General features: G+C 32.2%; 1 protein-coding gene across 2 annotated transcripts; it reads right to left on the bottom strand.

Annotated features, from left to right (window-relative positions):
* Positions 1 to 7334: 7334 nt before the first annotated feature.
* LOC133311482 (cationic peroxidase 1-like) lies at positions 7335 to 10665 on the bottom strand. Of its 2 annotated transcripts, XM_061512539.1 has the most exons (5): positions 10626 to 10665; positions 10408 to 10556; positions 8608 to 8799; positions 8362 to 8527; positions 7335 to 7720 (listed from the first exon to the last, which is right to left on the bottom strand). In XM_061512539.1, the coding sequence occupies exons 1-5, from the start codon at positions 10633 to 10635 to the stop codon at positions 7335 to 7337; spliced, it is 903 nt and encodes a 300-aa protein (XP_061368523.1). In that variant the 5' UTR covers positions 10636 to 10665. The 2 variants fall into 2 exon arrangements, with proteins under 2 accessions (XP_061368523.1, XP_061368522.1); XM_061512538.1 differs by having other exon boundaries at positions 10408 to 10635.
* Positions 10666 to 25726: the final 15061 nt, after the last annotated feature.

Here is a 25726-nt window from a genome sequence, read left to right as displayed (position 1 = left end):
GAGTCTATTATATAACTCAAAAAAAAGAAAATATAAAGAAATATACATGATGTGAGACTTCTATACTACTATTCTAAACTACTATTTACAACAAATATTATGCATTCCAAGATCATGCATAGCATCTTTGATCATTTCCTGCCACGCGTATGAAAATTATGCATTCCATGACCATGCACAGCATCATTGATCATTATTTACTTGGAAGCAAAGTCAATCACGTAGTGAATTCATACAACAAGTGCAGTTACAGCGAGCAAAGTTCCATAGCCCAAATTATTCATTTGAAATAATGCCTACATATGTTAATTATTTATGACCAAAAGCTCACTTAACAAAACTCTTAATTTTGATGAAAATGTATGACTCTTAATGAAAAATGCCTATTAATAAGGTTAAACTGTTTCCCAGAAAAGTATCCTTCACAAGGTTTGAAGTAGATTGTTAAAGATAAAAACCTGTAAGTCATTATATTTGTTATATATTTTATATGAATTTATTAATTTATAAGATTGTATGAGATCATATTCTTAAATTGACGAACACTTTATTAGTTCTACCATGCATATACCTGATGGAATAACCATTTCTTCTACCATATTTTGTTAAATAAAGCAAAAATAAATTATAGGAAGGGATTTAGAGAATTGAGAGGGGCAGAGAGAGAGAGAGAGAGAGAGTCACAAGAGAAAAAAGAAGGAAGAGGGAGATAAAGAGAGTTTTGGTATTTGAGTCACACCATTAACCACTAATCCAAGAACCATTCCACCATGTACTGTTACTATCTATCTCAATCTTCTATTTATCATACCCTAGCTGCAAGTGGAAAGGGATGGACGCAAAATTCTGGCCCTAAATCATTACTTGATTGTTACCAGATCAAGCACATAGAAAGCGTTGAAAGTATTGTATATAGAATAATATAGTATATGAGACAAAATTTCACATCATGTAATTAATTTTCATGTGTATATTTTTTTACTCAATTATATAATAGTGTTTCCACTACTCATCCAAAGCATGCAAATTACATCGTGTAGTCGTATGTCTTTCACTTTCCTTTCTCTCAACATGGTATTAAGAGCCTTAACAAGGGACAATCCTAATTCGCACTCACCCATTAGCCCACTGCGTATCGGTGATAATTTTTTTTCGTAAACTATGTCATCCCCTCGGTTTCCAGTTTCTTCGTCTTCGCAAACGTCTCATGTCTAAGTCAATCTCATCTCTGGTCACGTCATTGCCATTGACTACCAACTTCTATGACAACATTTTCGACCGACCCATGCATACACGGTTCGACTCATCTTGTCCCGGCTACCACCTCTGTCCAAGCCTCACCATTGGCCACCATAGTCGCACGTGCTGATCAAATACACTGGTCAGCGATGTGATACAAACGTGAGTTTGTATGCTGTAACTACCAACAACTTTTATTAACTGAATGCCCTTCAACAATACCACAATATTCCTTTTATAGACCTTTACAAATGCCACGTTGGCATAAACCTCATTCTCACTAAATTCTCCTATCAATTAACTAATCATAACCATACCAACAACATTGGGCTCTATTGGTCTTAGACTTTACAAGACATAGTCCTTGACCCAACTTGGCCCACCTCTCATCCTAACTCCTTTCCCTGCTACCGTATCAACTGTCCTCTCTTCGACTGTGACCTTGTCCTCAAGGTGCAACTGTGGATAAGCTTGACTCAACAACTCAGCATCCTCCCATGAAGCATCTTCAGGGACTGTGGCTGACCATTGAACCAAATGTTGCTGCTTCTTCCTACCATTAAGAGGCACTTCACGCGAATCTAAAATGGCAATGGGATGTTGAACCGGTTTGTTCTGCAAAATCTCAGCTGGTAGAGGTTCACATCGTGCATCATTGCCATAAAACTGTTTCAACACTGAAATGTGAAACACTGGATGAATCAAACTCTCAGCTGGAAGAGTCAATTTATAAGCGACTGGACTGATGACTTGCTCAACAACATAAGGACCAAAGTAACGCTTAGCAAGTTTGTGATTTGCTCTTCGGGCCACTGACAACTGTCGATAAGGTTGTAATTTAATCAACACCTTATCACCTACCTTGAAGGTGCGTTCCTGCCTATGCTTGTCAGCTTGATGCTTCATTCTCTCTTGAGCTCTTCTCAAGTTTAACTTCAAATAATCCCACACTTCTTGCCTCTGTTGAAGCATAGTGTCTACTGCCTCCAAGTGAACTGCACCCTTTTGATAAGGAGGAATCAAAACCGGAACTTTCCCAAACACAGCCTGGTAAGGAGACATGTTAAGAGCAGAATGCACAGATGTGTTATAATGCAATTCCGCCCAACACAACATGTGAACCCAGCGAGAATTTTGTTCAGAACAAAAAGCTCTTAGGTATTGTTCCAAGTAGCGATTTGTGACCTCCGATTGGCCATCGGTTTGTGGATGATAAGCTGAAGTTGCAAGTAATTTAGTGCCACTCAACTGAAACAAATGACGCCAAAACTTGCTCATAAAAACAGTATCTCGATCAGACAGCAGGGTACGAGGGAAACCATGATGTTTCACAACTAATTCACAAAATAATTGTGCTACTGTTGCAGCTGTATAAGAAGAAGGCAGAGGGCCAAAATGAGCATATTTAGACAATCTATCAACGACCACTAGGATTGTAGTGAATCCATTTGACCGAGGAAGAGCTGTAATGAAATCCAATGTGAGATCATCAAAAATGGCATTAGGAATAGGCAAAGGTTGTAGCAATCCCAAGGGCATTTGAGTGGATGATTTAACATGTTGACAAACTGTACAATCACGAATGAATTTCTGAACATCTGTGCGCATGTTTTTCCAAGTAAAGGAAGTTGACAAACGCAAATAGGTACGGTGGATTCCAGCATGGCCACCAATGGGTGTGCAGTGAGCCTCTTGTAACAACAATTCCTTAAGAGAAGAGTTGGAACCCAACCAACATCTATTATTGTAAAAAATCATGCCATATCGAGTGGAAAATTTAGGATCAGTATGTGTACCATCCTCCAATGCTCTATGAATGTCCAGAAGCTCTGGGTCCCGCTTGTTTTCTTCTCTAATCTGCTCCCAAATCTCCAAAGTTGGTTCTGATCTCAAAGTAAGTACATGAGACTTAACCTCATCAGGAAATTGCCTAGATAAAGCATCTGCAACAATGTTAGAAGCTCCTGTCTTATATTCAATGGTAAACTGATACCCCATTAACTTGTAGAGATATTTTTGTTGCTCCTCTGTATGGACCTGTTGATGAAGCAATTCTCTAAGGCTCTGATGATCAGTTTTAATAACAAAATGAGAACCAAGGAGATAATGGCGCCACTTCTTGATGGCTTCAGTTAAAGCATACAGTTCGCGAACATAAGTTGAGGATGCTGCCATACGTGGACCAAACTTTTTACTAAAATAAGATATTGGCTTCCCATGTTGCAATAAGACAGCACCAGCTGCAAGATTAGAAGCATCCGATTCTACTACAAAAGAGCATGTAAAATCAGGTGGCTGTAAAATGGGAGTAGAGGACATGGCCAACTTCAATGTAGTAAAAGCCAAATCCGTCTCCTTGGTCCAAGTGATCTTATCCTGCTTTAACAATTCGGTCAAAGGATGAGCTAGGGAAGCATAGCTCCTTACAAACCTCCTATAGTAACCGGTTAAGCCAAGGAAGGCTCGCAATTGCTTAATGGATTTAGGGACTGGCCAATCAACCATAGCAGCAATTTTTGTAACATCAACCTTGACCCCAGTAGATGTAACTACATGTCCCAAGTAGGCTATCTCTCCCACTCCAAACTCACATTTACTAAATTTGACAAAAAATGAATTTTGCAGCAAACAGTGTAAAGCCTTTTGCAAATGATCAGCATGTTGCTCCAAAGAGACACTATAGATCAACACATCATAAAAAAAAACTACAATAAACTTTCTTAAAAATGGTCGAAAAATACCATTCATGGCAGCCTGGAAAGTGGCAGGTGCATTAGTAAGGCCAAAAGGCATGACTTTGAACTCATAGTGGCCTTCATGAGTTCTAAAAGCTGTCTTGTGTATGTCCTCAGGTTTCATGCGTATTTGATGGTAGCCTGATCGCAAATCCAGCTTAGTAAACACCTTAGCCTCAAAAAGTTCATCTATTGTGGGAATATGAAAAGCATCTTTAATGGTTATGGCATTCAAAGCCCTATAATCCACACACATACGCCAAGATTGATCCTGCTTCCTGACCAATAACACAGGAGAGGAAAATGCACTATGGCTATGTTGGATCCAACCATTAGACATTAAATCAGCAACCTGTTTCTCAATTTCTTCCTTATGATGATGGGGTATCGATAAGGCTTAACCCTCACAACAGTAGCATTATCCAACAATAGGATAGCATGTGAACTGTCACGAAATGGAGGCAGCACCGTAGGAGTATCAAAAACATGCTGACAAGTTACTAAAATGTGCCATAAAGGTGAAGGAATTTTATTTTTGACAGCTAACAATTCAGCTGATACCACACCAGTAAGAGTATTGTCCTGACCTTCCAAAAAATGACATTGAGTTTCTGTTACCAGATCCAACTGTTGCAACTGATGTGTCCCTCCTTGTAAAATTATGTGCTTGCCTTGCCAAGTGAATTCCATCATAAGGTCTCTGTAATTATGAGTGACCCTACCCAAAGTCACCAACCATTGCATTCCCAAAACAACACTGAGATCACAAAGCTCTACCACAAACAAATCAGTGACAAAACAGTGGCCTTGAATACACAATTGGACTTTAGGACATTTATGGTCACACTTTAAAAACTCTCCATTACCCATAAAAACTCTCATTTTGGGAGATTTTACCATTGGTAACTGAAGTTGTACAGCCAATTCCTGCCGTATAAAACTATGAGAACTACCAGAATCAATCAAAACTGATACCTCCTGCGTGTTGACAGTGGCTAACAAAACCAAAGATCTCACATCTGCATTACCCGATAATGAGTGTAAAGCAGCATCCAACTTAGACCCAGAATTATCATTCTTGCACCAAAGGATCTCCTCTTCAGATTCCCCTTCTGGTTCATCCTCATCCACAATCATGAACAACAACTTAGACTGACAACGATGCTTATTGGTCCATTTTTCATCACATGTATAACATAAACCCAATTCCCTTCGTTTCCTCAAATGCTCAGTAGATAACTTTTTAATTGGTAAAGATTCAATAGCAGCTGCAGAAGGAACAGGAGTATTGGACACCAAAGGTGTTGTCGAAGACCCTACCTTATCAGAATGGTTAGGCTTTGGAAAGAATTTCTTTGGTGGAGTTATGAGAGATGATCTCAACTCTCCATGGTGGCTGTCATAGGCTATAGCCAGTTGCATCGCCTGGTGCAAGGTATTAGGTCTTCGTAATTGAAGAGCTCCTTGAAGATCTGGTTGTAATCCAGCAATGAAAAATGTCATGAGCAAATCATCACTGACATTATGAACCTGATTCATCAATCGCTGGAACTCAGCCATATACTCTGCTAACGAACCGTGCTGCATCAATTTGGCGAGAACTCCGCGAGTATCTTTGTAAGTTGAAGGACCAAAACGTTCCCGAATCGCTTGCACAAACGTCACCCAAGAAGTGATTGTTCCACTTGTAGACATCCACTGAAACCAATCGGCAGCAATACCTTCCATGCGTAACCCAGCCAAATCCACCTTGAAAGATTCAGGAACTTGTTGAATTTTGAAAAACAATTCAGTCTTGAAAATCCAGATGTTTGGTTCCTTGCCATCAAATTTCGGTATCTCAGGTTTTACGAACTTCAAAACTGCTCTAGGATCATCATGAGACGCACCTGAATTCTCACCGAAACGAGAATGAGGAGCGCTATGCCCTGGTGTAGCTTCAGAAGATTTCGACCCATGCAACAACTCTCGAAAATTCGATTGAACTTCTTGAAAACGAGATTCCATAGTAATCAACAACTGCTCGAAACGTTGATTATTCTGCTCGCGATACTGCAGAAATTCATCTGCAAGCTCCTGCATCTTCATTTCGGAAAGATGAACGGAATCCACAACAATGAGAAAGCACCAAATGATACAAACGTGAGTTTGTATGCTGTAACTACCAACAACTTTTATTAACTGAATGCCCTTCAACAATACCACAGTATTCCTTTTATAGACCTTTGCAAATGCCACGTTGGCATAAACCTCATTCTCACTAAATTCTCCTATCAATTAACTAACCATAACCATACCAACAGCATTGGACTCTATTGGTCTTAGACTTTACAAGACATAGTCCTTGACCCAACTTGGCCCACCTCTCATCCTAACTCCTTTCCCTGCTACCGTATCACGATGTTAATACATTAATCCCTTATCAGGCAAATTAAGTTATACATGTTTTTGATGTATTAAGGGATTCTGCTGTATAAGCTTATATTATGTGATGGTCACATCAAAAAACTAAAAATGTCGTAACATATAATATTACAAGCTTATACTATCAGGCCTTATACATCATATCAAATATGTATAAGAGATTCTGTTGTATAAGCTTATCGCAACCCCTAAGGTGGTGTTTGGTTCCCTTCTTTTCAACAAATTCCTTGAAAAATCAAGTATGGTTTTTAGAAACACAATGTTTGTTTGAATAGATTTTCACCAAATTTCCATCTATGCAATTCGTATGGCTTTATCAACTTTTGTTGAGAAAGATAGATATCTGCACTGTTTAGAAACCAAATTTGAGGATAGTTTTTTTGGAAAACCGGGTAATGCACTGTTGATTTCATAAAAGTTACTTAATTTTTCCAGTAAAGTTTTTCCCCACCAAATAACTTTTTTTTACATTTTCCTACCTATCTCACTTTCCAATCATTTCCCTATGTATTACATTTCCATAGTATTCAAAAAATTTCTCCTCAACCAAATGCCCCCTAAGGGCCTGCTTGATATTATGTATAAAGCACGATAGTGTACCCATGATTCACCATATTTATTTGGAAAAAAACAAAAGCGTAATTTGCGGCGGTCTAGGTTAATTTACAGACCGTGTTAGGATAAATTGCTAGCCTATTTCTTAGTTCTTACAGTAATAGTCAAGTTAATTGATTGAAAATTCAGCTAAACTACATTATAGCAATTCTAGCATGGCCAATGTTAACTAATCCAAACATTATTGTCGATATTAATATTAAAGCATTCGAATTCAGGAATCATTGCCTTTGTTCCTTTAGTACAGCAATATCATTATTATATTTAAAGTAGCCCATAACCTTGACTAGTATTATACTTAGTACCAGGATGCCCAAAATCTCAGTTGATCGTCCTACAGTTGGTCCTAATCTGGCCACGAGACCCAGTGAGTGGGCTAAGATTCCCCATTTTAACCATTGCATTGGCAAAATCATTTCTGAAACTTCCAGGATTACTGCTATAACAATTCACTTGTAAGTCTGTGGATCCTCCATTGAAAAGTTGTTGATCTGAGTGCAAGAGTCCCTTTTTGATCTGCAAACTCTTGAAGTAAGTATTGTCAAAGGTGTTTGGAGTTGTGACATCAAGATTGGACAAATTGTCATCACCACCTGTGCTAGGACAGTTTGCTTCCAATGATTTTGCAAAACAGGAATCTATGTTGGTTTCATTGTAAATCCTTGTTCTAAACTTTGTACACCTCGCTTGGCCAATTGTGTGCGCTCCTGAAATGTTTTTATGATTAGAAGTTCAAGTGCATGGTAAAACTAATTATAACATTTAATCATAGACATGTATCCAATATTATTGCAAATCAAGGTCAAGTATAACTATACTGTATAGGGATATAAATGGGTGAGAAGTCTTATCAGGGTGTTATGGCTTGGCCTATGTTAGGCCAACCCTAACCCAATAAAGTGAGTAAAATAAATTAAGTTTAGACCTAAAAAAAAGTATATTTTAAAAAAGGGTAAAGTGTATGTTATTTTTAAGGATGTAAAATTGTGTTATTTTAAGAGAGAGAAAGAAATAGATAAAGGAGGAAAGAGAGTTGACAAAAAAAATAAAAATGTGGGCCCCATTTTTTTGTGAGAGTGAAAGAATATAAGTTGTGTCGTTTAAAATGAGAAACAATTTTCCCTTTAAAAAAATGCCACAAGGTCCAGCCTACAAAGTCTAGTCTCACCTATCCATTTATATATAGTCCTAATCAAATATATAATTTTTTTAAAAATATGCATTTATAAAGCCACTAAAAGTAAATTAGTGATGAGGAAATCAAAAATTTAAAAAAACAATTATAGGTTAAAATCTTAGTATCATCATTATATAACAAAATATGCACTATATATCTCTAACTAGCTACCTGAAAGAGTAACCATTTCATTAGTTGTGAAACCTTGGTTGGAGAAAGAAGTGATAAGGCCACTTAAATCCAAAGTTTGAGCTGGCAAGTCTGAGTTAGCAGCACTTATATTTGCTGTGGTTGAGTCTCTTCTGCCCAATTGCACTGTCCAACTAGGTCCACCAAGCTGATAAATTTGTTCAAATATTGATTAATGCATAATTCATATCTCTATTTTTTGGCTTGAAATTATATATATAAACTTACAGCAACAACTGAATCTCTTGCTGCTACAGCGACGATATCAGCACAAGAGACAACACCGGGGCATAAGTTCTCAACTTGAGACTTGATGGTGTCTATTACGTCAAAACCTCTGAGCGAATTAGCGTTGGGAAACGCTGTCTTCTCACCTGTGAAAGTCGAAGTATCGTCCAATAGTACTGATCCATCGCATCCCTGAAATGAAACGCAAAATGTACAAACAAAATGAAAATTAATTTCGACATATTTGCAATTAATTAGTTGTCATTTTCACTTGATATAAAAGAAGGGTTTTATAAGAGTTATGTTGTAGGAAAAATGATTGTGTAATGTTATAGAGATTCGTTTTGCATGCCGTAGTTTTTTTTTTTTTTGCTTCAAAAAGTGTGGGCCCCACAAAATATTGTGTGTGTAGAAAATTTTCTTGTGTCATGTTAAATGATATATGCATGATTGATTCTGAAGTTTTATTAAATCTAATAAATAAAACAAGGATGTGGACTTGGTCTTAATATTTTTTTTTTTTCGGTAAACAGTCTTAATATTATTTTTATTGTTAATTTGGGAGAAATTAAAATGTTTGTTATTGGAACAGTCCAACTTTTAGCCATTTGTTTATGGGATAAACTAATGAGCTAGTGTATGAATTTTTTTTTTTTTTTTATAATTCTTGAATAGATATGGTTTCAAAAACTTTTGTAATAGTATCCTTGAAATCGCTTAGTCAAAACTCATCAGTGATTGGTCCTTCTCTAAAAATAATAATAATAAAACCTTTTTAACAAGGTCCTTGAATGCATTTTATGGTTAGGTCGGGAATACAATTGATATATTATTGAAATAATATATAAGAAAATTATTTGTAGTTTTTTATACTGTAGAGACTGATTTAAAAAATTATTTAAGAATAAAGCCAAAACACTTGCAGAATATGTTAACCATTATAATTTATTTGCGGACATAACTTGATTTGACCAACCAAGATATATAATAGAGTAGGAATTGTTTAAGAGGGTGTCTAGGGTTACTTGCTAGTGCTCTACTCACTTGACTATTCGTGTCACTGAGCATTGGTGTCATTCATGAACAAGGGGAAATTTTTTTATTTTTTGCTTTTCATTTCTAAACAACTCATGTTCCAACGAGTAAAAGTAACGGAAACACTGTTATACTACATTATATTTTAAATACATACATCATTGTATTTACAATATAAAAATGTAAAAGATTTGCATTCACCATGCAACGTGACAATAAAAAATTTCTTACACATACGACATTTTGTGGGGTTCGCATTTTTTGAAGCAAAAAAAAAAAAAAATTATGGCACGAAAAACAAATATCTATAACATAACACAATCACTTTTCCTACAATATAACTTTTATAAAACTCATATTTAAATATGGGTACATTTTTGAGAAAAAGTTCTACAAGATTTAAGTGTTTATGGTGACTTGTACCTTGAGCCTACTAACAATTAATTATTTGTATCTGCGAGTACATTCATGCATGTATATATATATATATATATATATATATATATATATATATATATATATATAGCGATGTAAAAATAAGAAGTATTATACCAAACCGTGATCATTAGTTTATTTGCATCTAACGACTTAAATTTGTAATAAATCAGAACCGTTAGATATAAATACGATAAACGATCAAGATTCAGAATGTAAGTTATATCGATATAAAATGATCCTAACCCATATATACATATTAGGTTAAGCCTTCAAAAATATGGAATATAAAGAGAAGGAAAAAAAAAACCGAAGTAAAAGTTGACTTGCTTGAACAAAGCAATCATGGAAATGAAGACGGAGCAGGGAAGCCCCCATGCGAGCTTCATTGTTAACAGCAGACTTTACTGCCATCCTAATGGTTGAAAGCACATTAGGACACGTTCTTGCGTAAAAATTAGAGGACAACTTAGCTGAGGCTATCCCAATAAGGCAAAAGCATAAGAAGAAACGAACTTTGATGATTGGAATGGTCATGGAGAAAGAACTAGTACCCATGGCAATTGAACTTTATAATAATAAAAGGAGAAATTGGAAGAAAGTATACTAAGAAGATGCAGAGTTGAGAGGCTTATGACTAGTGCTTGTGGTTAAGGCCTTGAAATGTATATCGTATTTATATTTGAGATTTGCATAGTTTGTATTTTTCTCGTCAATATATGCAGCCACAGATGATTAAGAAACTATAATTGATTATAGAAAAAAAAATGTGACCTAAGTAGGAGTTATCTGGACCGATCATTGAGTTTAATTGAACATTTTAAGCTGAAAGCTGTATTATTCCAAATACATTGACTTGTTAAAAATCTTTAGCTTACAGGGTGTGATCCGTTTGAGGAAAAACTTTTATAAAAATGATTCTTTTGTTTCTTATTGAGGCTTTTGAGATCGATCATATAATGTAAGAAACTTTTTTTTAAGATTATTATTCTACTAAGATAAATATATGAATTAGGACACGCGTTTCCAAGATGTACCTTAGAAGCCATGCTTAAAGACAATCGTCCACTTTATAATTTCATCTAATAATTCAAATAGGATTAATTTTGTTATCATCATTAACTAACTAACTAATTAACTATATATATATATAAGTAAGACTTAAAAGTTTTACTCTGGAGTCAAATGATCTCTTCGGGAGGGTTATTTTGATTCTAGAGTAACACTTTTAAGTCTTACTCCCCATCTCAGTTGTTGACGGACAGAAATCAACAGTTGTCATTTATAGTGTAATTAGTAATTAATTATATAACTTTCTAAGCTATAACCGTTGGATGGACGGAAATCAACGGCTAGGATAGAGAGTAAGACGTAAGATCTTACTCTGGAGTCAGATGATCTCTCTCTCTCTCTCTCTATATATATATATATATATATATATAGAGGTCGAGATCATTTTACATTAGTGTAAGTTACATTTTCAATCTTGACCATTGATTCCACTTATATATCTAAGGGTTCTAATTTTTTAGTAATGTGAGCCATATGATACAAGTGGATCAATGATCAAGATTGAGTGTAAGACTTATAACTCTTACACTAGTGTAAGAATATCCTATCCCTATATATATATTTTTATATATGAGGTAGGATCCTTTGACACCAGTGTCAAATTTCTATTTTGACACTTCATCTGAAAGCCTTTAGATCAAAAAAGATCAACGACTTTAATTTGCAAGCATGTGACACCATTGATTTTTTTTGATTTAACGGCTCTCAGGTGAGGTGTCAAAATTGAAATTTGACACTGGTGTAAAAGGATCCTACCTCTATATATATATATATATATATATATATATATATATATATAATGTTATACTTACAAATTATTACAATATATTTTCTCTTACAATCACATTTTTTATCGTTGGATCAAAATCAAATTGATGGTTGTAAAATAACATCAAGTGAGAGTCGTTAGTGTAGAGCTTATGTTGTAAAGCTTAACATTCCTGTACCATTTAATATTTTCATTTGGCTATAACATTGATTTTTTGTGTTGAATCTTATAAAAATTGAACAACTAAGAATATAATTAAATGGTTATATTTTCATATATATTATAAACATATATCACGTTTATAAACTTAGTCTACACAAATAAAATACAAAACATTCATTGTATTAGTGTAATATTTTATAAATTTAATTTTGTATTTAACGTCCTATAAGCATAGCTAGTTGACGGGTCAGGGCAAGCTTTTGCTTAATTCCAACCTTATCATTTTTTTAGAGAATAAAATTCACACCGACCTTGTATGAAAATATTAAAACCTCGTCCTATCCTAATTAACTCGCATTTATAAATGTATGAGATGAATTTTATATATATATATATATATATATATATATATATATATATATATATATATATATATATAGGGTTCGCTTTTTCTGCAGTTACTGCAGATAAGTTATCTGCAGTAAGCCAATACGACGTCGTTTTGGGACGGAAATCATGGTATTTTTGTAATTTTAATTTATTTTATGATTATAATAGTATTTATATTTATAATTTTTTAAGATTTCAATACCAAAACAACGTCGTTTTGGGAATAAATACAGATAACTTCTCTGCATTAACTGCGGAAACATTTTTCCAATATATATATATATATATATTTGGGCTCTAAGTTTGAATTCGATTTTGAATCGTCAGCGTTTTAGCTTGAATTTTCGATGCAGATGCTGATTAGTCCTTGTTAATATGATATTCCTGGTTGTTTTGGGTTCAGATAAGGTGTTATCTTCATTTAACGTGAGTAGTTATCTTCAAAACAACCTTATCATATGCTTATAGTGAAAAGGAGAGAGGCAGTTATTGCAGGAGAGAAACAAGAAGAAGAAAAGTGACGAAGCTTTTCTATCCTTTTCCCTTTTCTTTATCCTTTTTCTTTTATAACACTAATTCTAAGGACAACCTTGCCCCTCACCTTTCTCATCATCCATGTGACTCGAAGCCCACTTTTGTAATTTAATAATACTCATAATCTAAGTGAGATATAATACTTAACCAATTTCTTTTTGGGCTATCGTATAGAAATTTTAGTACTTATTAAATTTTCGCTTAACTAATCTTCAAATTAGCTTATTAACTAATTAGGTTATTATAAAGGGCATCTAAGAATGCATTTTGATGAGCTTTTTAAAAACAAAATCCTTTTAGGTCATTTTAGTTGTTTGGATACGAACTCTAAAAAAAATAATTAAAAGAAAGTTAAAATAATGCTTTTTTTAGAGGTCAAAATTCCTTGCTTCTGGAAAAAGTAGAAGACAAAAGTCAAATAATTTTTTGAAAATTTAATTTTATCACAACTCCACTCCAACTACTCCGCCCCACTACCACCACTCACATATTCTTTTTAGTAATTTTATATAGAAAGGGCATGCATGGTGTACAGTATAGGATAAGACCCGATAGTATAAGACCTGATAATATAAAGTCTGATTGTTTAAGACATGGTTAAATTTTAATATTATCTAACGTTTGACATGATATTGTATAAGATAGGTTCATTTTTTCTAATGTTACTTTAGAAAACTTTGTCTAATGTTCACCGAGACGACGTCATTTTGGAGGCAAAAATCATTGTATGTTTGTAATTTTAATTTATTTCAGTGTTATAATAGTCTTTATCATTCTAATTTTTTAATCTTTTAATTCCAAGATGACGTCGTTTCATTGAACATTAGACAATATTTTCTAAAGTAACATTAGATAGTAATATCATTCAGTGTTTGGTAATGGATATAATACTAGATAGAATAAAAATAAATATTTTTGACAAAAATACCGTTTAATAAAGAATTTGTATTAGCTTCAAAAAAAAATAAAGAATTTATATGATTATTCCTAATATATCATATGATATTAATTTTTATAAAAATCTTTTCATCAGTGTATCCAAAAAATTATTATTTAAAAAAAAAATTCTCCAATATTTTAAAAATTATTATATTTAAAAATTAATTTTTATTTGAATATTAATATATTCAAATAATATATAAATTCTTAAAAATTACATTGATCAACGATATTAATATATCAACAACTTATTAGGCTTAAGAAACTAAATTACTAATGAAGTTACTTAAAAAGTTAAAATTATAGATAGTTGTGTACAGAAATTATAAAAAAAATTGAATTGAAATATATAATCGGATAATGGATAAAGCGGTTATATCTCAAAAAAAAAAAATTATAAAAAAAGAAAAAGTCATGAGAGTTTCCCAAGAACCAAGTATAAGTCGGATTGAGCATTGTTCACAACTTTTTTATGAACCAAGAAGAATCATTAATTACTCGTTAATGAAATGGTGATAATTCAGTTACTATGAAGTTGAATAACTGGAAAATTGATTCTCACATATTATTTTTGAGATGAATTTAAATATCTTCCTCCCTAATTGACCCTGCACTCCGAATTAGTCACGTAGCCGACTCAAAGAATCGAAGTTTGTTGGAATAATGAAAAAGCCAACTAGTCTCAAAAAAGTAATTATAATTAGGTTAACTAAAAAAAATTAATACTCATGTGCACGTAGTATAAAGGAGGAATATCAGTAATATATTTCTTAACATTTTTTTAATACATTCTTAAGTAAAATTCAATTCCCGGCACACTAAATAACTTTGAGTCACTTTCAATGGGTTAAGATAGTATAAGATTTTACAAAATATAAAAAATGTTAAAATAATATGTTAGTAATATTTAGCTAATGTAGTATACTTCGTACGACATAACTAAACGATAGAAAGCATGTAAGACTAGAAGATTATCTCTGTAGCTAATATAACCAGTATGTATTAATTTACTTTTATCCGTGATTGATGCCATACCCAATGCAATTCTATTTCAATGAACCGTTGTTTTAGGGAGTATATGTATAATTTTGCTATTTAGTGCAAATGGTTTTTGTCTGTATCGTTGTGTTGGGGAAAATATGTATAATTTTGCTATTTTGTGAGATTGATTTTTGTCTATCATCGTATCATAGTTTCTATTATTCAAACTACTTTGGATTTCATATCACCTTGAATGTTAAAGAAAGGATAACCATTCTTCAACGTCGTTGTTAAGTCAAGAAAAAGGACACAAACATCCAAAAAATTCCAAAATCGAGGTTGACAATTAAATTAGTACAACCGATTAATTAATGCATGGTATTTTAATCATTGTGTTTTGTCTTTGTGCAGAACATCGCTATTCAATAAGCAATTCCAAAGTTATCAAGTCAACGTTTAAAAATGCGTATATTAATTAGTGTATTAAGTTTTTAAGAGCAAATGTTAATCTAATGCTATATATCGCTGCTAGAAAAATTTATTTTTTCGACCAAAAAAATTCGTCAAAAAAAGATAAATATTTCATTGAAAATGAGATTTTCGATGGAATTTAGGCCATGAAATTTTTCTTCATTGATATTCTGTCCAAAATTTTCGACGGAATTTATTTTTGTAAAATTTTTTTGACGTAAAATCAATGGTATTCTGTCAAAAGTTGTGGTGATGGTTTTCAAAAGAAAACAGATTCTGTCGAAAGTTTTTAACGCAAAATCAATGAATTTCTGTCAAAAATTGATGTAGAGATTTCCGATGAAAAACAAATTCCGTTGAAAGTTTTCAACGGAAAATCAATGGAATTCCATCGAAAATTTATGTAATGATTTTCAATAGAAAATGGAATCAGTTAAAAGTTTTCGATGAAAAATTAATAAATTTCCGTAAAAAACTAATGTAAAGATTTTCGATGAAAAACAAATTCCGTCTAAAATTTTCAACGGAAAACAAATTCCGTCTAAAATTTTCAACGGAAAACAAATTCAGTCAATTTTTTTAAGAATTTTTTGTTTTTAAATTTCTCTGTACAAAATTAATATTAATTTTTTGTACTGTACTTGATAAAGAAAATATAATCAATCTAAACAATATATCAAAATCAAATCTCCTTAATCAATACATTAGATGTACAAAAGTCCATATTATATATTATGCAAAATTGATTTCACAATTTAACGAAACAATTTCTTCTTGGTCTTTTTTGAACTTCACCTCAATACACAATCTTTCTATTTCAACACATACAATATTTAACTTCATCAAGTACTTAAACCTAAGAGTGATAAGTTTTGCAGACTTACGATGAGAAGGCTTTTCTTCAAAACTAAGTTAAGCTCCCAATTCTTCCAGATATATTTCAAAAACTAATGCAGAAACAACTAAAATATCATGTAAAACTGAAAGGCCTACGCAAGCAGAGTTGTTCAACGTCCTCTTCTTCAATTGGTTTCTTTATAGGAGAAACCTTGATTTCATACAGCTTTGGCCACAGTTTTCCAGTCACTGCAAGCAAGACATAGATTACATAAACTTAGTAAACTGGAAATGGATAAGGGAAAAAGCAGGAAAATTAGCTGTCATTTATTAATGCTTACAGGGAAATTCCTAAAGGGAAAGGAATTTTAATATTTTACCTTTTCCTGGCTAATTTATTAAACTCTCTATTCTTATGCATACCATTTTAACAATTTTTAATAAAACATATAGTAGTTGGATCATGCAATGGAACGATACAACAATATACTAAACTAATAACTTGAGCTTACCAAAAATTCGCTCCCGCTCACTATCCCATACATCCCGTTCAAAACATCAATAGCCTAAAATATAAAAGATGTACCCAAAAGTGGCCATAAGCAATTAATAATGTGCAACAGTTACCTCTAATGACAAGTTGATCTCGAAACAGGAATAAAAGATCATTCACTGTTTAAAGCACCTTTTTCCCCCTATTTTTAAATTATTGCTGCACAATAAAAATGTAAGATGTATACCACTGAATAATAATAGGACAAAAATCTTATCTCCAAATATCAAAAGGCTCGGGTTCCTTACATTATTCCCAGCTTCAATAAGTTCTTTCCTGCATTGATAAACATTTGCCCAAACTTCACCATTTATATATTCCAATTCATTGAGATTGTGTACTTGACGTACGGCAAATAGTGATAAACAATAAAGAAATATAAATCAATTTGATCAATGCCTAGACAATATCAGGCTGCAAAGGGCAAGTAACACTGAATGTGTAGATCATTATAATGCTTTGGCAACCATTTATTATTTCTTATGCTTATCCATGTAAGTAAGAAGTACTTTAAAATAAACTTTTCTAGCTTTGATCGTAGGCAAGAAGGCCAACAACAGTATATCTTCTTCCATTCCTTTTACTGGGTTATATCTTGAGGATGAGCGAATAACCAAGATAAAAAGTAATAGTCTTATGCATGAAATTCACAGATGCAATGAGTGAATAATCAAGTACAGATTAGTAGTTTTATCCGTAATTTTTTTTTCTTTTTAGGTAATGCAGTGATGCACATAGACAGACGAGAGTATCAATTCATCTTGGAACTCAAACATCACTTTCTGGATCATGATTGGTAACAACTAATGCAGTCTCACTCTCAGCTGAAAGATGTTATACGTAGCAGAATTAGTCCACTAAATGAGAAGCTAATATTACTACATAGATAATTAACAAATACATTGAAGGTGCATAAGCAAATGATAGAGACAAAAAAAGTGAACCTTCATTAGTGCGTAAGTCCATTATTACAAGGGCAACAAGAGCCTCAACAATTTCTTGATCTAGTTGTGTTCATAGCACAGAAGAACTGCCATAATTCAAGTAATGTGCCAGGAACGATGATGATATTTGGTTTCTATACCTTTTATTAACATTCATATGTTCTATTTAAAAAAAAAAGGAAAAAGAAAAACCCTCCCAATTAGTCTGCCATTGAATTTCATATTATTCATCTAATTCATTAAATTTCCCTCATTAGTTTTTTTTTTGGAAATATTTCAATCGGTTCATTGCTTCGCAACTAATTCGATTCGGGGTGGGTTCATGATTAAGGCTTTAAACCCCTCCCAAAGGTGGTACTAGAGAGATTCGAACACATGCTCTCACCCCCACCTGCTTAGCTCCTATGCGCCAACTGAGCTACCACCATTTGGTCATTAGTCTTTAACATGACAACAGTTACAAGACTAAATCCCAAATCCACTTAAATTTTGGCATTCACGTCATCAAATTGTGGCAATTTGATTTTGATCTTATTCCTCAATGACAATACAGATATGTGAATGCATACAGATGTAGTAGTATACGGATATCAATGAATGCACATGGATAACCATAACATGTATTCAATGTTGACTGGTCTGTTCAATCACTCAACTTTTTCATTCAAACCAAGAAAACAATGCTAAATGGATTTCAGTATTTAAATAAGGGAAATTGTTAGCCTTGCCAAGCTATAGTACAACATAAATTAATCATCATCAGAAGAAGCTCCTAGATGATGAACAAAAGAAAACATGCTCAATGCATAACTCTATATCAACTGTGAATCAACAAAGCAGAAAACAATCACTGAATATCTCCGAAATTGAACTTGTTAACTGCACGTTTGCACAATTGATTGTGTCATAGCTCTATAATTTTTATTAGGTTTATCGTTGGATGAACTGCATTGCTGATATTGATCCCAAAAAAAAAACGGTGGGTACCGCTAATCCGTGAACAACCAACCATCGTACTGTAAAAATGGGATAGGTCCTATCTATGGTCATTGGCGCCTCCTAAAAAGATCTACTAAAATTATCGAGTTGTTCCAAAGGATCAAAACGGCCAGTTATTAAAAGGCAGAGATTAAGGCTCTGTTTGATTGTTGTTTTTAAAAACAGTTTTTTAGAAAACTAAAAACTAAAAAACTCGTTTATTAAGGCCTGTTTTGTAAAAAATGTTTTGAAAACTATAACTGTTTTTTTGTTTTTAGAATCAAATTTAGAGAACATGTCTGAGTTGTTTTTGTTTTCTGTTTTGGTTTTTAACTTTCAAAATAAAATAAAAAAACATAGAAAACAATTGTTTCCATAACTATTTTACAAAACAGTTTTAAGAACAAAAAAATCAGAACACAATCAAACAGGCTCTAAGGCTCTGTTTGATTGTTGTTTTTAAAAACAGTTTTTTAGTTAAAAAAACAAAAAAACTCGTTTGGTAAGTCCTGTTTTGTAAAAAATGTTTTGAAAACTATAACTATTTTTTTTGTTTTTAGAATCAAATTTAGAGAACATGTCTGAGTTATTTTTGTTTTCTGTTTTGTTTTTTAACTTTCAAAATTAAATAAATATAGAAAACAACTGTTTCCATAACTATTTTACAAAACAGTTTTAAGAACAAAAAAATCAGAACACAATCAAACAGGCCCGTAACTTCTTGTATTACTTCTGTAAATTTTTTAAATCTTTTTATATAATATCATCGTTTTTTTTTTTGGTAAGCATATAATATCATCACTTTAACTAATATAATTTGCTTATGAATCTTTTGAAAATTAGAGCACTTAGTTATCTCATTATAAAATTTTAAATTTTGATTAAAACAATTAAAAATTAAAAAAGAGATAAATCCATGCTTATATATTTAATAAGACTTTATTATTTTGCAATAAACTACTATCTTCTAAAAATAATAAGAGTCATGCTCAATTTTTTTTTAAATTACATATATATATGTATATAATTTTTAAAATTCTCTTTTAAGTTATATATTTTAAGTTTTTTTATACATTATATATTTTAAGTTCTATATGAATTAATTAAGTATAACCCATTCATATTTATAATTTTTTAAATATTTTTTCTTTTAATTTATATATTTTTATATTTTATCCAATTTTTAAATATATCATGACAATGTACGAGGATACATATTAGGCTTTTATGTATGTCATAGTAATGAGCTCAATGTAAGTCCTAAGCAACTCCTGGCATTTATCAACGTAATGAGCTCAATGACAAATGAATAAATGAGGCTCATGCATTTATCATGTCCTAGAAGTTACTATTAATAATGAAATAATAGAAAAATAAAATAAAATAAAATTAAATACATACGTTTTACCATAAGAGAAGTTATAACATACATCAGCAGGCAAAAATGACCATAGTACTAATATTTGGAGAATGTTTCTCCAAGTGAGAGCATATTTGAAATGTATTTCTGGAGTAAAGCAGTCAAATCCGTCAGTTTGACTAACGTATACAGTTCCGTCAATACTCTCGGCGTGACCCTCTGACACGTGAGCAGCTTCCATGAATCCCGTTATGTTCATTGACGCGTTTAATGACGTCATAAAATCTGGCGGGACTTGTCTCTTTTCGTACTCACTGTTTCGTTTCTCCTCCTTTATTCTCCCATTTCGTCCATGTCCCTGCCTTCCCTTACCGCGGCGTTTTTGGCATTTCTTCCTCTTCATTGTTGGTGTCCTGCTTACTGGTATGGTGGAAAGAGTTTTTTAATTAAATTTATTTTATATATCATCTGTTGTAAATCCTAGGATAGGCTTTTATTTAATAAATTTAATTGTAATTAGTAATTATTTTATAATATTAATTGTAATTAGTAAATATTGAAACCAACTGTTTTATTTTTTTTATAATTACTGTTTTAATTATTTTATAATTTTAATTGTAATTAGTAGTTACTGAAACCCTTTATTTATTGTTATAATTACCGGTTTATGATTCATGTTTTTTTATTTTATAATTTTAATTATAAATAATAATTATTGGAACCCTTTATTTATTGCTATAATTATAAAAAAATTCAGCGCGATCAATTGCCCTCACATCACTATGAAGCTTCAGGTCAGTAGGCTTTGTGCTTTCTTTCACCGGAGGTTTTAGCAAGTGTAAACTTGAGACCATATTTAAATTTGTTTGTGAATTATGCTTTAGATTTCACCTCAGTCATATGGAGACCATATTTCAATAATTATTATTTATAATTAAAATTATAAAATAAAAAAACATGAATCATAAACCGGTAATTATAACAATAAATAAAGGGTCTCAGTAACTACTAATTACAATTAAAATTATAAAATAATTAAAACAGTAATTATAAAAAAAATAAAACAGTTGGTTTCAATATTTACTAATTACAATTAATATTATAAAATAATTACTAATTACAATTAAATTTATTAAATAAAAGCCTATCCTAGGATTTACAACAGATCAGTGGTGGACCCAAAATTTTTTTTTTATGTCCGCACATTTAGTGGTAGCTGCCCCCGAATTTTTTTTGGTAAAGAAAGTTTAAACCAACGCTTAAACTCGCTCATAATCTAATATAAGAATAAATATCTTTTTTGGTCCCTAACAAAATATTCGGTCCTTACTTTAGTCTATTATAAAAAAAATTAGTCATCTGGTCCCTATGAAATTCAAAGTGGACCCATTTTGATCATTTTGAGGAACTAATATAGATCTTTTTTGAATTTATGAGAAATCACAATTTTAACTAAATTGATCCACTTTAATTTTTTTATGGACCTCGAGACTATTTTTTTTTGTAAGAGACTAAAATGAAGATCATATTTTTGCTAGGGACTTAAAAGAGTATTTACTCTTAAAATATATATTGAATTAAGAGACAAATAAGGATCTGCAACTAAAAAAAACTAAAATCCCAAAGTTTATGACCGCACTTGCCCGCAAGTGGGTCCACCAATGCAACAGATGACATATAAAATAAATTTAATTAAAAAATTCTTTCCCCCATACCAGTAAGCAGGACACCAACAATGAAGAGGAAGGAATGCCAAAAATGCCGCGGGAAGGCAGGGACATGGACGAAATGGGAGAATAAAAGAGGAGAAACGAAACAATGAGTACGAAAAGAGACAAGTCCCGCCAGATTTTATGACGTCATTGAACGCGTCAATGAACATGACGGGATTCATGGAGGCTGCTCACGTGTCAGAGATCATGCCGAGAGTATTGACGGGACTGTATACGTTAGTCAAACTGACGAATTTGACTGCTTTACTCCAGCAATTCATTTCAAATATGCTCTGACTTGGAGAAACATTCTCCAAATGTTAGTACTATGGTCGTTTTGCCTACATGAGCATCCTACAAAAATTTTTATCCAACCCAATTTAATTTGATTCCAACACTGTGGAATCGTATGGGTGGCTCTCCAACATCATTCCAACAGTATTGAAGATTTGGATGCTCCCTACTTCATCTATTTGGTAATTGAATTCCTAGCTCCTTCTAGCACCAGAATCTCGTGAGTTGGTGGTCGCAGTTTTCTATATTTGGAATTCCTAGCTCCTTAGCACCAAAATCTCCTTGTAACTATAGAATCTCACACACACACATATATATATATATATATATATATATGAGGTGAGATCATTTGACATCGGTGTTAAATTTGAAATTTGACACCTCATCTGATTATCGTAAGATCAAAAAAGATCAACGATTCTAATTTGTAAGCATGTGACACCATTGATCTAACGGCTGACGTGTTAAATTTGAAATTTGACACTGGTGTCAAAGGACCCTACCTAATATATATGAGGCAGGATCCTTTGACATCGGTGTTAAATTTGAAATTTGACACCTCATCTGAGAGTCATTATATCAAAACTCTGATTTGTAAGCATGTGACACTATTAATCTTTTTTGATCTAACGGTTCTCAGATGAGGTGTCAAATTTTAAATTTGACACCGGTGTCAAAGGATCTTACCTCAAAATATATATATATATATATATATATATATATATATATATATATGCATTCAATGAAGTAATATTTGTTACCTTGAGTAGAAGAAGTACTTGAAGGTAGCAAAACCTCCGAACCCAAGACGCGTCCTTTCCTACAAACAAAGCAGATCCAGAAAGACCCATCCACATATATATATATATATATATATATATATATATATATATATATATATATATATATAAAATTGACAGCATTGAAGATAAAAAGAAGGAGTGTAAAATTGACAGCATTTGGGTGCTAGTCATCTACTTTGTGCACCTCAAGTGCGAAACGGCAGTTGGCCAATTTAGAGAAAAGAACTATGGGTTTTGATTAGATACCGGAAGGTATATCTATAGATACATATATGGTGGCTACATAAAACTCTTATTTGAAACACCTTCAACAGTATTTTCCGCTGCTTATATTTTTTATATAAATAATAATATTTCCTTTTTCCAATGCTGGTTAAAAACTTAAATCAAAACATGGGTCTCCGTGTTTTCACCTTTTTTTACTACGAGATTTCATGGAAGAATAAGAGACGAAAAATGATTTCTCTTTTTTGATTTTTTTTCTTTCTTACCTGGCATGATTGTTATCCTTTTCTCTAGAGTCTTCACTCTCTTGCCCTCTACCATCCTCGTCCTGCAAAATCAACCACATGCAGCAATATATATATATATATATATATATATATATATATATATATATATATATATATATATATATATATAGGGTTTTCATTCTATCATTTAACACACACAATATTTTGTGGAGCCTGCATGTTTTAAAAAATAAAAATTCTGGCACGCAAAATGAATCTCTATAACATTACACAATCATTTTTCCTACAACATAACTCTTATAAAACATATATATATATATATATATATATATATATATATATATATATATGGAAAAGTATTTCTCCAGTCACTCGAGATAAAGTTATCTCCAGTAAACTCAAAATGACGTCGTTTTAGAGTTATAAGATTAAAAAATTATAATGATAACAAATATTAAAATTACAAAAAATACCTTGATTTTTGTCCCAAAACGACGTCGTTTTGGGCTCACCGGATATAACTTATCTCCATTGATTGGAGAAATTCTTTACCCTATATATATATATATATATATATGAGAAAAATGTTTTTCCGACAACTTGAGATAAGTTTATCTCCGGCTATCCAAAACTACGTCGTTTTGTTTATTTATTTCTTTATATTAATTGATTTACCTTTGAATGATTCTGATTTCCTTTTTCTCTCTATTCATTTATCACCATTGATCCATCTTTGTACGGTTATGATTTAGTAACCGGAGATGAAATTATATATATATATATATATATATATATATATATATATATAGGGAGATGTTATATTTACAACCTCTTGTAACTATATCTTAACCGTTGATTTTCGCCAATCAACGATTATCATTTATTGTGAATTAATAATTAATTAATAAATTTGATTTGCGAAAATCTTAATCGTTAATTGATAGAAATCAACGATTAAGATATGGTTGTAAGAGATTGTAAACGAAAATAAGTTGTAAGTTGTTATAAAAAAAAATAAGTTGTAAGTATAACCCTATATATATATATATATATATATATATATATATATATATATATATATATATATATATATATATATATATAGGACTTATCATTTCTCAAGCTGTCGAAGATAATTTTATCTCTGGCTACTAAATCATAACCGTACAAAGATGGATCAATGGTGATAAAGGAAGAGAGAGAAAAAGAGAATCATAATCATTCAAATGTGAATCAATTAATATAAGAAAATAAATAAACAAAACGACATAATTTTGGGTAGCCGGAGATAAACTTATGTCAAGTTGCTGAAGAAATATTTTTTCCATATATATATATATATATATATGATCCAACCGTCCATGTCCCAAGAGTGCCCCTTTCTCGATGGTGTGAAATAATTGTTTCTTCTTTTTAAAATAAAAATGAAAAATAAATTTGAAACCAACAGGTAACCACTTGCCGAGATTGGACTAAAGAGCACTTGTAAAAGTCCACATCATGAAATTTTGAAAATACAAAAAACCGAAAAAGAAATTTTAAATTAAATCAAACGGTTTTGTGTGTATGTTTTCACTAACCAAAGGGTCTTGCTTGTTGTGCTGTCGGTATGCCCCACTGACACCACTGATGATGATCCAAGCTTGAAGGTGGTGCTGCAGTATCATGTTGTGGGAGTAGTGGAGTGGAAGAAGATTTTGGTACAGTGGGAGTAGCATCGCTGAGTTGCACCATCACCGGTGACCGGTTGATCAGGTAGGGACATGAAAGAGGCAACGGCGAGAGAGATGAAGGGAAAAAAGCACCTGCCTTTCCGAATCCTCATCGGTGCAAGATAGAAAACTGCCTCTAGATACTCACCATAAGTTCTAACATATATTGAAACGTGGAATATGATAGATCATATATTGCTTTTCTTGATGTTTTGAATGATTGTTGTAGTTATGATGTGTAAAACTTTTATAAGCTTTCCAAACTCTTCTTTACAGCTCAGACCGTATGCAGCCCTTATGTAGAGTGAATTCAAAAACTCATGAAGCTGAAGATGCACCTTTTTATGGACTCCTCTATTATAGAGTCTGTTCAAGTGTGCATTGAAGATGAGCTCAGTTGATGGCAGACCAAAAACAAAAATTAGTTGATGATTGCAGACCAAAATCAAAAACAGATGAGGTAGGTTCTCTATTATCAGAAGTAAACAACATAGGTGGACCACATAAGGTTACACCACTAACCACTAACATTTTTACTAACATTCTCCCAATAGGTCCACTTATTCCATCATATACTATAGTGAAAAACAAAACACATGAATCATGGCGATAAGTTCTCTAATTTTTGTGAGTATTATCTTCCATCATTACACCGTATTATATTTC

This window comes from Gastrolobium bilobum, unplaced genomic scaffold, assembly GCF_033153095.1.
Source record: "Gastrolobium bilobum isolate Gb01-03AN ecotype WA unplaced genomic scaffold, APGP_CSIRO_Gbil_v1 utg10537, whole genome shotgun sequence".
NCBI lineage: Eukaryota > Viridiplantae > Streptophyta > Magnoliopsida > Fabales > Fabaceae > Gastrolobium > Gastrolobium bilobum.
This window is presented reverse-complemented; position numbering and strand designations above follow the sequence as displayed.